General features: G+C 56.1%; 1 protein-coding gene across 5 annotated transcripts in view; it reads left to right on the forward strand.

Moving 5' to 3' along the window:
- STARD8 (StAR related lipid transfer domain containing 8) overlaps positions 1-9,113 on the forward strand; it is a 39,275-nt gene extending 30,162 nt beyond the window's left edge. For all 5 annotated transcript variants that reach the window (XM_059909891.1, XM_059909894.1, XM_059909895.1 and 2 more), the window contains exons 5-14: positions 311-1,701; positions 2,397-2,570; positions 3,559-3,718; positions 4,197-4,395; positions 4,800-5,010; positions 5,278-5,392; positions 5,675-5,899; positions 6,906-7,123; positions 7,224-7,400; positions 7,544-9,113. In XM_059909891.1, the coding sequence (XP_059765874.1) occupies positions 311-1,701; positions 2,397-2,570; positions 3,559-3,718; positions 4,197-4,395; positions 4,800-5,010; positions 5,278-5,392; positions 5,675-5,899; positions 6,906-7,123; positions 7,224-7,400; positions 7,544-7,661 (2,988 nt within the window). In that variant the 3' untranslated portion in view covers positions 7,662-9,113. The remainder of the gene's footprint in view (positions 1-310; positions 1,702-2,396; positions 2,571-3,558; positions 3,719-4,196; positions 4,396-4,799; positions 5,011-5,277; positions 5,393-5,674; positions 5,900-6,905; positions 7,124-7,223; positions 7,401-7,543) is intronic.
- The last annotated feature ends 4,133 nt before the right edge of the window (positions 9,114-13,246 follow it).

Genomic DNA, 13,246 nt, shown 5'->3' on the forward strand with positions numbered 1-13,246 from the left:
TGTATGGCCTTGGGCAAGTGGCTTCTTATTTGTTTGGGTTTCCCTATCTGTAAAATGGGGAGGAATTTGATTGATCAGATGACCACTACACTACCATTGATCAGAAGCCCACTACATCTGGGCTTCCTCCATGACTCCTAGCTTCTTCTGGCAATCCCAGAGCCAGTTCCCCTTCCTAGGACGTGTTCTCAGCCAGAGAGCAGGGCCCTTTGCCCCAAAGTCCCCCAAGAGTTTGGAGGCAGAGAGTGGAGCCCAAGCAAGGGCTTGTGGGCTGGACACCTCTGACCCCACCCTGTGGCGCCCTTCCCAGAATGAAGACTCAGAGGAGGAAGAGCACTGTACCATCAGCAACCACTGGGCCTTCCAGCGAGAAAGTAAGCGCTGGTCTCACGTGGGCTCCTCTGACCTGCTGGCCCCACCGAGCCCTGGCCTACCAGTGACCTCCAGCTGTGAGAGCGTCCTCACTGAGCTTAGTGCCATCTCCCTGCCAGCCATCACTGTGAGCCTACCACCCGGGCCAGTGGACCTGCCCTTGCTAGGCTGTGCTCCCAGCCCGAGTGGCCGGCCCTTCCTCAGCCCCACTCAGAACCAGGAGACTCCACAGGACAAAGCCAAGAAGCACCGTTCCCGGAGCTTCCTCAAGCACCTTGAGTCTCTGAGGCGGAAGGAAAAGGGTGGCAGCCGGCAAGCAGAGCCAGAGCGCAGCTCAGCCACCTCGGAGAAGGCCACCAAAGCCGCCTCTTTCCGAAGTCGCCGTGGCTTCCTCTACAGGGCCAAGAACCGGGCGGCCACCTCAGCCAGTGGCGGTGGCACTGAGACTCAGAGGGCCTGGGAGGCCTGGCCTGTGGCCACATTCCAGCATCCTCGGCGGGCACACTGGGGTGACTGCCTGGTGCACGTGCCCAGGGACCACAAACCAGGCACGTTCCCTCGCTCCCTGTCCATTGAGAGCCTGTGCCCTGAGGATGGACACCACCTGGCAGATCGGCAGCCGGGTAGCTGCTGGGGCTATGAAGGGCGCCGGGGCTCCTGTGGCTCCACGGGCAGCCACGCCAGCACCTATGACAACATGCCTGAGCTGTACCCAGCTGAGCCTGTCCTGGCTGGTGCCGAGGCTGAAGAGGAGGAGGAGGGTGGGGACAGCTACACGCACCTGGATGACATCCTCCAGCACGTGTGGGGGCTGCAGCAGCGGGTGGAGCTCTGGTCTCAGGCCATGTACCCAGACCTGGGGCCTGGAGATAAGGAAGAGGAAGAAGAGGAGGAAGCCGCTTCATCGGTAGAAATAGCCACCAGTGGAGTGGAAGGCCAGACCGATGAGACTCGGGCCCAGGGAGAGGCTCCAGCCCTCAGGGAGTCCTTAGCCCTGGGCCAGGCGGATGTCCAGCCAGGAGTCCCGGCTCAGGCTCAGGCCCCAGCTGAGGCTGAGCTCCTGGCACTGGCAGAGGCCGGGGCTCCCGGCTTGGCCCAGGATCATGAGCAGGAAGCAAATTCAGGCGGGGAACCCACCTCTGCCTCCAGTCTGTCTGTGGAAGAAGGACACTCCATTTCTGACACTGTGGCCTCCTCCAGTGAGCTGGACAGTAGCGGGAACTCCACAAACGAGACCGAGGCCACAGGGTCCCCGGCTGGACTTCAGGCATCAGCACCCCGTGAACGACGAGATTCAGGTGTTGGGGCCTCACTTACCAGACCCTGCAGGTGGGAGTTCAGGGTAGGGGTGGGGCAGGGCTTCTGTTGTCCCTCTCTCTCTCTTTCCCCCATCTCCCTGTCCCCTCCCTCCCTTCATCTCTCCCCCTACCCCCTTTCTCTCTTCCCTTCCTCTTTCCCTCCTCACCACCCCCCCAAAGCCAATTTCTTCATCACAAGGCGCAGAGGCAAGTTCTTAGGGGCTGAGTGATTGCCAGCTGGCAGCCAGTCCCAGAAGAGAAATAGAAAGAGTAATGGGACTCAGGAATCTGGGATGTGAGGTTCAGGACCTGCCTCTGCTATGGCCTTGCGCAAACTGTGGCTCCTTTTGGGTCTCAGTAGCACCATGTGTAAATCAAGGGCATCACAGGAGATGGTCTCTGATCCCCAGCTTCGCTATTCTGGGTTTCTCAGAGCAGCCCCTCCACTGCAGTCTTGAAGGGAAGGGGGACTGATACTGTTTGCTGGCACTAGATGGGCCTGAGCTCTGTGCCACCCTTCCTGACAGCATCTGGCCGCTGTGCAGCCCTGGAAACCAACACTAAGCTTTCTCCACCCTGGGGCCCAGCATCAATGCTGACAGTGGTCCCTTCTCCTTGTATATTTTTTCTTTTGGGGAAAAATAAAAAGACCAGAAGAACACAATTTTACTAAGGTTTACTGAAACCTGCTCCTCTGGCCTTCTCTACCCCCTCACCCCTCACCAGGAAGCTCCGTTGGCACAGCTTCCAGAACTCCCACCGGCCCAGCCTCAATTCGGAGTCGCTGGAGATCAACCGGCAGTTTGCCAGCCAGATCCACCTCTTGCACAAGGGCTCACTGCTGCGGCTCACCGCCTTCATGGAGAAGTACACTGTCCCCCACAAACAGGGCTGGGTCTGGTGAGTCCTGGGCCATGGTGGGCGCCCAGCTGCTCATCCAAGTCCTGGATCCCTCTCTGCCCCCACTCCAGGGCCCTGGGAGGGTCACCCTCAGAAGGTGGGTGCAGGCAGGTGGAGCCCCTAGGCCAATGGAGTGGTGGGATGTGCCAGGAGGCTGGAGAGGTCAGCGTGGCTCTGGGTGGCAAATGTATGTCTGTGAGGGATGCACATAGGATTCACATGAGTGTGTGCCATGAATGAGGAGGGGTGGGGTGGGGGTCGGGACCCCAGGCCCCCCAGCTATACCTCCTCCATCCCAATTTCCATGCTGCCACCAGGGAGATTGTCCTAATACGCATCTTTGGTGGTCACTCTCCTAACAAATACCCTCCTGTGGCTCCCCGTTGCCAAAGAATACGGTCCAGTTTCCTTCCCATCATGATCCTTTCACGTTCCAACCCTGCCTCATCTGTCAGGCTCTGTAGTCCGCCATACCCAAGCGACACCACCATACAGGCCAGCAGACTAGTCGCCCTTCTCTGAATGCGCCATGCTCTTGTTCCTGCCTCTTTGCCTTTGCCCATGCTGTTCTCTCTGCCTGGGATGTCTTTTTCCCATTTATCCTCTGGGACAAGGGCTACCCATCCCTTAAGAGCCAGCTGAATTTCCACCTTCTCTCTGAAGCCTTCCCTGACCCGCTAGGTACATACAATTCCCCTCCCTCGTGGGTCCTCCCCTAAGTTCTTGGCCCACTTCTGGCCACATGTATTGTCACTGCCTGTCAATGCAGTCATCTCCTTGACCAGACTGAGAGCTCCCTGTGTTCCTCTGGGACTCCCTAGGACTGGGCCCAGAGCAGGTGCTCGATGAATGTTGACTCTGGGGAGATGGCATGTTTCTTACCCTGCTCACCCACACCTGAGTCCCCCAAGACTGCAGACAGAGTCTCCAAGCTGTGTCTGGGCCTACCCCATCCTTGTTCCTGATCTTTTGTCCCTCCCCCAAACAGGTCAGTGCCCAAGTTCATGAAGAGGAACAAGACACCGGACTACCGGGGTCAGCATGTGTTTGGGGTGCCGCCCCTCATCCATGTGCAGCGCACAGGCCAGCCACTACCCCAGAGCATTCAGCAAGCCATGCGCTACCTGCGTAGCCAGTGCCTGGACCAGGTGAGGCCTTCTGGGGAGCACGAAGAGAGATGGTGATGGGAAGGAAGTCCAAGGCTGAGGGATTAGGGAGGGGAGCTGCTGTGGCCTTCCCCCTGGGTTGGGCTGGCCCACCAGAGACTTTTCCTATCCTCAGGAAGGCCCAACAAGGATGGACTCAAAGCTCCCTTCTGCCCGGCTCTGTGCCAGCTTTTTTCTGGCCCAGGCGCATTAGCCCCCACCTTCCAGGAGCCCGCCTTAACCGAGGTCCTCGTTTTCCTACTCATCTCCACTAAAGCCATCTTTCTCCTTGGTCCCAAGGCTATAAAAACCCTTCTCTTTGGTTTTGCCATTTCTCTCCTACCCTGCCCAGCAGGAAGCTTGCCAGGCTTGGATGTCTCTGGGGTGGCCTACACTCCTAAAACACCCGGTCTAGGGCTGGCCTCACAGTCTCCCTCCCACCCCTGCATGTCTCCCTCTCTCCCTCCCCTGCATGGGCCAGGTGGGCATCTTCCGCAAGTCCGGGGTGAAGTCCAGGATCCAGAACCTGCGTCAAATGAATGAGACCTCCCCCGACAACGTCTGCTACGAGGGCCAGTCTGCCTATGATGTGGCTGACCTGCTGAAGCAGTATTTCCGGGACCTGCCTGAGCCAATCTTCACCAGCAAGCTCACTCCCACTTTCCTACAGATCTACCAGCGTGAGTTGCCTGCACCTATCCTCAGTAACCTGCCAGGTTCTCGGCCTCCCTGAATCCTAGGGCTTGTGGAAGATAAACCTTGTGCAGGCAAGTGTAGCTGCGCCCATGAGCTCAGCGGAAGATTTACTATGCCGAGTTGGAAAGGTCCTTAGAGAGAGACCACATTCTATTCCCCAAACCCATTATATGGACTGAGGCCCTGAGGAATGGCGGGGACTTCCCCGAGCTCATGCTTCACATTACAGCCGGGCTTGATCTAGCACCCAGAGACCTCCCAGAGTCCACCTTCCCCCTCACCAACTTCCCCTTGGGACCACTGTGCCTTCTGCATTCCTGGAAGCAGGAAGCTTGCTGCCAGAGGCTCTTGGGGAATAAGGAAGCCCTTCTGTCTGCCTTCCTCACAGTCCTCCCCAAGGATCAATGGTTGGCAGCCGCGCAAGCCGCCACCTTGCTGCTCCCCGATGAGAACCGAGAGGTGCTACAGACCCTGCTCTATTTCCTAAGCGACATTGCCTCTGCTGAGGAAAACCAGATGACAGCTGGTAACCTGGCTGTGTGCCTGGCACCTTCCATCTTCCACCTCAACGTCTCCAAGAAGGATAACCCCTCCCCCAGGTGAAACAGGGCAAGGCATGGCAGGGCCAAGCAGGAAGGGTTTGGGCCCCATTGGCTCTTTGGCCCTGGATGATTGGCACTGCAGTTCCCAGGCATCACCACAAGGGGTCAGCCTGACTCCTCAGGGGCCCTGGGCTGGTTGGATGCTGTGAAGCAGGGTCTTCAAAAGGGCAGCAGGTTGTTTTGTGTTCAGGACTGGCAAACAGGCTTCTGGGGAGCTTGTCTTGTGCCCTCGTGCCATCCTCTCTTCCTGGCCCTTCCCTCCAGGATCAAGAGCAAACGCAGCCTGGTTGGCCGGCCAGGCCCTAGGGACTTGAGTGAGAACATGGCTGCCACCCAGGGCCTGTCACACATGATCAGTGACTGCAAGAAACTTTTCCAGGTGAGTCACTCTAGGCCGTGGTGCCTACTTCCCAGACCCGGCGGAACCAACATGCCTGACCTTTGCGCTCTAAGTCAGGGATAGGGCGCATCTTGACACATATGCTTCAGTCTCCTACTTTCAGCTCTTCCCCTACAAAGTTTTTCATCTACCACACCGCAGTAGCCAGGTCTCTCCGCTCCCTTAAAATGAACCTGGCAGACCCCGTGGGCTCTGGGACTGGGGGTCCCTGACGCTGCTGCTTCCCATGGCCCCCAGCCTGGTGTGTGTGTGCTCTCCCAGGTGCCCCAGGACATGGTGCTACAACTGTGTGGCTCCTACAGCGCAGCTGAGCTCAGCCCTCCGGGCCCAGCGCTGGCTGAGCTGCGGCAGGCCCGAGCTTCTGGCATGAGCCTGAGCCTCTACATGGAAGAGAGCATCCAGGAGCTGCTGCGCGATGCCGCTGAGCGCTTCAAGGGCTGGATGAGTGTGCCAGGGCCCCAGCACACGGAGCTGGCTTGCAAGAAGGTGACGACCACACTGCCCAGGGTGGCCATGGGGCCGGGAGAGGGCAGAGTGCAGGCTGTGTGCAGGGATCCTCAAGGAAGGAGCTGCCCCCGCCTGTCTCGCTGTGCCTCCGCCTGATACTTGGAGAATGTCAGCCAGCAGAGCAAGAACCTTAAGGAAGTGAGAAGCAAATGAGACCAGGGCTGTCTCTCAGGGAGCACCTACCGGAATTATCTTCCCAAAAGCCCACTCCAGACGTGTCACTACTTTTAGAACCTCACCTGCCAACCCTACCTGCACTGTGACTGCAGTCAGTGACTGCGCTGAGCTCCTCACGTTTCCACCTTTGTGCTTCTGCCCCTGCTGTCCTCCTGCCTGGAAGGACCTGCCCCAAGCATTATATTTCCCCAGCCACTTTCAGCCCCAGCTTGATATGCCCCTCCTCCATTCAGAGCCTCCAGTCGTGCCCCAGGCTGGAGGTGACTTCTCTCTGTCCTTCTCTTGGCACTAGCCATGTTCTTTCTCGGATTCTGATTATAAGTAAGACTGCAAGCCCAAGGTTTGCCATGGATAAACCGGTCATAGTAAAAGCTTCCTCACAGGGTCAGGGTGAGAAGCTTGCACAGGGCCTGGCACATGCAAAAGGCTCAGGAAGTGGCAGCTTTTGTTGCCATGCACGTGTTCCGCTTCCCACACTAGATGGGGAGTTCCTTGAGGATGACCACCATATTCAGTTCCGGAAATTCCAAGCACTGTGCCCATTGCTTGGTAGAGCCTAGTAGGCCTCAGAGAATGTGTGTCCTGTCATCTCTCTGTGCTCTTGAGCAGGCGGAGGAGAGAAATCTGGAAAGGAGAAAGAGGACAGGGAGCACAGGGCTGGCCTGTCTGGCTCTGGCTGGGGTTAGCGGAGCAGTCCTGCCGCCTTCCCTTGCTGGGGGCTGGAGTGAGGGCAGGCCGGGGCCCAGGGGTGGATTGGGGGTTCTCCAGCCCTGACAGCTTCCCCCATCCCCACTCCTGTGGCTCGCAGGCACCAGACGGGCACCCGCTGTGTGTGTGGAAGGCATCCACAGAAGTGGCTGCCCCCCCGGCCGTGGTGCTACACCGTGTCCTGCGGGAGAGGGCCCTCTGGGATGAGGACCTTCTGCGGGCCCAGGTGTTGGAAGCCCTGATGCCGGGTGTGGAGCTGTACCACTACGTCACCGACAGCATGGCACCCCATCCCTGCCGCGACTTTGTGGTGCTCCGGTGAGGCGCTTGAGCTGTCACCCTGCTGTACTCGGGGGACTGGGGAGGTGGGGTGGGAACTGGCGCCAGGAAGCTGAATGTGTGTGTCCCTTCCCCGCAGGATGTGGCGCTCTGACCTGCCCCGTGGGGGTTGCCTCCTCGTCTCTCAGTCCCTGGATCCTGAGCAACCCGTGCCGGAGTCGGGGGTGCGGGCCCTGATGCTCACTTCCCAGTACCTCATGGAACCTTGCGGCCTGGGCCGCTCCCGGCTCACTCACATCTGCCGCGCTGACCTCAGGTACCAGGCCACCTCCGCCCTGCACCCCCCCAACCTCCACCCCGTGCCCCTGATCCTGGGGAGCAAGTCCTGTCTTCCTTGTCCCTGGCAAGGGCTCCAGGAAAGAGCCCACGGCTCATGCCTTCCTGCTTCTACTTCCCCAGGGGCCGTTCTCCTGACTGGTACAACAAAGTCTTCGGGCACCTGTGTGCCATGGAGGTGGCAAAGATCCGGGACTCCTTCCCGACCCTGCAGGCAGCTGGCCCTGAGACAAAATTGTGAGCCTTGGCCTGGTCCCAGAGTGGCACCACTCAGGCCCCCTGGCACCAACGCAGTGAGGGGGAATGAGAGCAGAGCAGCCCCCGGATGGATGCTGCTTCCAAGGGTAGAGGCAAGGCCACGCGGTCGCCCTTACTTCCTGAAGCTCCTCCACATGTACAGGGAAGGAAAAGCGAATTTCAGTGTCCTGTCTCCACTCCACCTCCACCCGCAAACCTGTGTTCTGCCCTCCCGAGAGAGAGGAGTCATTTTTGGAGCAGGAAGACGGCTACTGCCCTTCAAGTCCAAGGAGCCACCAGTCAGTCTGAAGCCTTCCCAGCTCCTCCGCCTGCGGGGTGAGGAGGCAGAGAGTAGTGTGTGCTCCTAGCTCTCTGCCATTCTGAGAGGCCAAGCCATCCTGTTCGGTGCTAGGGTCCCTTTGAGTGTGGACAGGACGTTCTGGTAGTGCCTTTGGGCCCAACATTGGTCCTAAACTGGTTTTTGCAGAGAATTTGGACTGGAGTGGATGGGCACAGGGGCAGAGCACAGGGCAGCCCCAGCCACCATGAGCTGTTTGATTTGTGTAAATATGATGCTGATTTTTATGAGGCTGATTTAAAGAGGGGGCACTGATGGGTCCCAGTAGGTGACATGACGATTTGGGATAGCTTGGGCTGTGAGAGTGGGGGGAACCTTCCTTTCTCAGATCTCAAGAGACCAATGAACCAATCTCCCCTGACTCGGGCCCCATACTTTATCTGCCACTCCCTGGGGTCCTGTGTAGCCATGGGCCACGCACTGCCATGTCTAGAGGGTAAACAGCCTCGTTCCCACCACACGGGCTGAGCAAAAGCAGATGGTGGTGAGGAGACGCTATCTGTGTCCGCGTCGCCTTTCCTGCTCTTCCTGCCTGTGGTAGCAGGCTGATATGACAGTCCCTTCCTCCAGCAGAGACCTGGCCCCTGGTTCAAGCAGCCAGCCAGTCAGATGGAAGGGCATAATGTCATCTCAGCCTGCTGGGGCTTGATCCAAACCTGACCTATCCCACCCACCAACCATCTTGGTTCACGTGCAAAGTCAAATGCCAAACGCCAGCTGGTGCTTTATTATTATTTTTGGCTGAATAAACTGGAGTGGGATGGGTTCCAGCCAGTCAGTTGTAATGTTTAAACCTATCTATTTTATTTGTACCTGTAAATACTGTACAGTCAGAATATAAAAAATGTATTTGTGTATATATAGATACATATATATACACACACACACACATCTATATACACACACACACACACACACACACACACACACACACACACACACACGTATTCTATCATGAGTGTACCATAATCTGTTGGGTGGGGGCAGGGGTCTGGAAAGCCTCGGCGGGAAGGGCACTTAAGATGAGACAGGGGAGGTGGAGAGCCTGGTCCATGTGATCCCCCCCTAGTGGAACAATAAAGCATTCCTACAGATGCACTCTGTCTGTGTGGTTGTCTTTGCTGAGACGATGGGCCAGGGACAGAGGGCAAATTACAATGCAGTTTCGGTGTTAGGGTCAGAGGTTGTGAGTGTTACCAACGTAGGACTCGGGGGAGGCCGCAGGAGAAATGGGGAAGGGCCTCAGCCTTTCTCTTCAGGAGATGATTGGGGCTGGGAGAGGCATGATTCCGAGAAGCCAGGGCTTGGGCAGAAGCCGCAAACCCTATTCCCTGACCTGACCAGGTCCCCTATCTGAGTAGCCCCCAACACGACCTCACGCATCCTGACGATAGCCCTATGGAGGGATGCCTTCGCTATACTGTCCTTTCTTCCCCTGCTGCACATGGCTCAAGCTGAAGGATGAAGAGTGGAGACCCAGCCTCAAGAGGCTTGGGGACCCTGTTCTACCCATAAGCCAGCCTGATACAGGTCTCAGTGCCTCAAAGCAGCCCCTGGTCTGGCTCCAGTGGCCGGCAAAGAGAGGCCCCTCATATAGACTTCCTGCTTTCTTTGGCACATTGCTGTAGCCATAAAATCCCCAAGCTTTGAGGGGCAGCTAGAGAGAGAGTACAGGCTTTGCAGTCAATCTGTTTGCATCCTTTGAGTGCTGTTGAGTAGCCTGGGGCAAACAAGTCCTGTTCTCTCTCTTTCTCCGAACCTCAGCTTCCTCTTGGGCCAAACAGTCCAGTGATCACCGCATCATGAGTCTGGCTCAGTAAGTGTGAACAGGGTGTCTGTCAAGTCCCATTTCTCTGTCACCTTCTTCCAATCTCTTCTTCTGGGTTCAGCTGTACCTACATGCCTTTGGCCTTTCCTCACTGCTGCTGCCTGGGGGTCTTGGCTAAACCTGGAAGGGAGTGAGGTGGAGCAGAGAACCTGTCAGCCCCTTGACTTTGGGAAAACAACGAAGGCACCCCGTGTGTGATGTAGGATGGGAGATCACTCAAGCAGCTCTGGTGTTAGGGGACACTGGCGTGAAGCTCGAGCCAGTACTTTTCAAGGCAGCCAGCCAGGGGAACTTCTGGCACAGGTACTGCCCCACCTGGTCATGGAAGGAGGCCGTGGTGACGGTACAGAGGATACGGTTGAGCATGCTGTCCATGGGTGGCATGAAAATGCCAGGAGACAGAAAAGAGTTATGGAGGAGGTCCTTGGAAGGGCCAGAGAATTCCCCGTGTTTCAGCTCTGGACTCTAAGGCCCTGGACCAGTTGCCCAGTGTGGCTCCTCTATGTTTGGCATTTTAGGAGAGGTAGTACCAAGCAGGGGAGCTTCTCTGGGCCTTAGTGTTACCCCCCTGCATAAAGCAGAGGCTTCCATCCCTCCATCCTGGCATCTCTGCCTGGCCCACCATGCAGTCTGTGAATGGATTGCCATGGCTTATAGACATTGGAGTGGGTATCATGAGGCCGCCCAGGCCGCTCACTCCCACACATGGCAGGCACCACCCATGGCCATTTCTAACCCTCAGTCTTGTACCTTGATCCACCTTGAGTTGGCCTTTCCCTGGTGCCAGAGAATTCTCACCCTCAAGTTCCCAACCCCATTGCCCGTACGTTCTACTCTTATGCTTCCCCTGACCCAGTGAAACCAGGTTGTGGGTGAATCCCACATGGGAACTGAACGATCTGTCCACGAGCATCAATCTGTTATTTTCTAGTCTCCAGAGCCCTGTTGCCAGAGTGGCTGAGGGTAGATGGTAGACAAACCCAGGCTCAGAACTAGCTATATCATCATCTGGCTCTGTGACCTTAAGTGGCACATGTAACATTTCTGATTTGGTTTTCCTCACAGAAGATAAGGCTAGTGATTGTTTGTATCTTGCAAGCGTGTCATCAGGGTTAAATGAGCAAGCGATTGTGAATATGGCTACACAGTGCCTAGGACATGGCGGACATGAATAAATGGTAGTCTCCCCTGTCCTGCCGCCTCCCTGCCAGACTCCGTGGAAGGCTTGGGCTTGGGTGGGTAGGAGTGGGGTGCATATGCATATCATTTCCTGATTTGCACCAAGACCCTACTTACCCTTTTGGCTCCCAGACCACCACAACCTCGGCTTTCACCATTCTGGACACACCTACCTCTTCACCAGGCTCTAAATATCCTACTGACCTCTTTACATCCTAACTACTGATTGGTTTTCACTCTACTTCCTTCTTGAGAATTGTCTTGAAGCCTTCCTTCCTTATCCTGTCCTCTCTGCCTCACCTTGCTCATTTGGGGCCTCGCTGACATCCACTGTTTCAGTTTACACCTCCGTGCAGATGCCGTCCCCCGCCCCGTCACTACCAAGATCTCCATCACTTCCTTTGGCTCTGGCCAGTATTTATCACTGCATGAATGGACCTTTCCACCTGGAGGCCCCACCTGCATATCAAACTTAACAGGCCCAAGCCAAACTCACCATCTTCCCACACACAGTCTTCTCCCTGCTGCCTGCTCTGCCTCAATTCGTGGTACATGTTATCTTCCTGGCTGCACAGCTCAGATCCCCAAGTCAGCCATGATCCCTCCTTCTTTCTCAACCAATGCATCCATCCATCCATCCATTCCAATTCTCACCCATTCTGCTATTCAACAAGTAGTTGTGGAACGTCTGTTTTATGCCAGACTCTGCTGAGGCACAGAGAATACATCAGTGAACAAGACTGATAAGATTCTCACCTGCCTTTAGTGCACATTCTAGTAGATGGGTGAGTGGAGGGAGGGTGATGAAAGCAATAAAGCAGGCTGAGGTAGTAGTGACTGAGCACTTACTCCAATAGGGTGGTCACAGACGGCTTTTCTAAGCAGGTTACATGGAAGCCAAGACCCGGGGAAAATGAATGGGCTCTGCAAAGATCTAAGGTAAAGAGTTCTGGGCAGAAGAAATACTGAGCAAGTACAATGACCTTAAGGTGGAGACAAAGTTGGCATTCCCAGGTCAGAGTGGCTGGGGTGCAAGGAGCAGGGGAGAGTGGGAGAAGATGGGGTCAGAGAGGTAGGGCCAGATCACGTGGGCCTAATGGGGAAGTAGCCACGTCTTGTTGAGTCTCCTCGCACGGTGTCCCCCCCTCCAGCCCCTGCCCCAGTGTCTGCAGGAGCCCAGTTCACACTGCATTCCTTTCCACCTGGATATTCGGGAGAGGCCCTCATCTCTTGTCTCTCCTCTCCCACCCTTTTCCACCTATACCCAGTACCAGGTCAATCTTTCTAAAGTCGAGTGTCACCCTGTCTTTCTGACTCAAAAACTGTCAATGCCTCCACTTCCCCTCCCCCCACAATGCAGCCTTGACCTGTCCACCAAGTTTCTTACCCCTTACCCTCTGTTCTCCAGCCGTGTTCCAGGCATGCTCCCTTAGTTCCCTTTGCCAGGAGTGAAAGTAAGACTGTCTTGGACTCAGAGGACCCAGGTTCAAGTCTCAGCTCTGGCAGTTGTTAGCTGTGGGGCTGTGAGCAAGTTATTTAAACTTTCAGGGCCCCAGTTTCCCCATACATAACTAAAATGAGGTTCAGAGAGATGTGTGAATTACTTAGCAAGGTAGGTTGATTATTGCAAAGTGCTATCACCGTCCAACCTCACCAGTCTGGCAATAATACTCAATTCCAATATGTCTCCACCATGAAGTCATTCCCAAAACTTCCAGCAAGGTTTGTTCTATCCCTCCTCTGAGTTGTCATTGCCCTTTGCGTCTAACACCTCCATCTTGCTGATGCCTCCTCTTAGGGTTCTTTGGGCACCAGTCACATTTCCAGTATCCCCAGTAGCTTGGGAGCACCTGGGATCAGGATCCTGGTGGGGTTCATCACTGAGTCCTTCATAGTGCCCAGCTCGAGGAGGCAGGGAGGCCCAGGGAAGGCATCTGGAGACACAGAAGTGGGTTCTAGTCCTGGTTCTGCCACTTCTTGGCAGTGTGAACTTGATTCTCTGAGCCTCAGTTTTCTCATCTGTAAAATGGGTACAGGAATGCCTACCTCTCTAGGGTGTTGCGAGGAACCCACATACCCAGCACAGTGCCCAGCACAGTCCTAGGCAGAAAGGGAGCACGTCATCACTGTTTATTGTGTAGCCTCCTTTACTCCAAGCCCTTGTGCTACAAGCCCCTCCACCAACTAGGTTTGCCCCCTTCCAGGCTCAGCCAGCTTCCTCCAA

This window comes from Balaenoptera ricei, chromosome X, assembly GCF_028023285.1.
Source record: "Balaenoptera ricei isolate mBalRic1 chromosome X, mBalRic1.hap2, whole genome shotgun sequence".
NCBI classification, from domain to species: domain Eukaryota; kingdom Metazoa; phylum Chordata; class Mammalia; order Artiodactyla; family Balaenopteridae; genus Balaenoptera; species Balaenoptera ricei.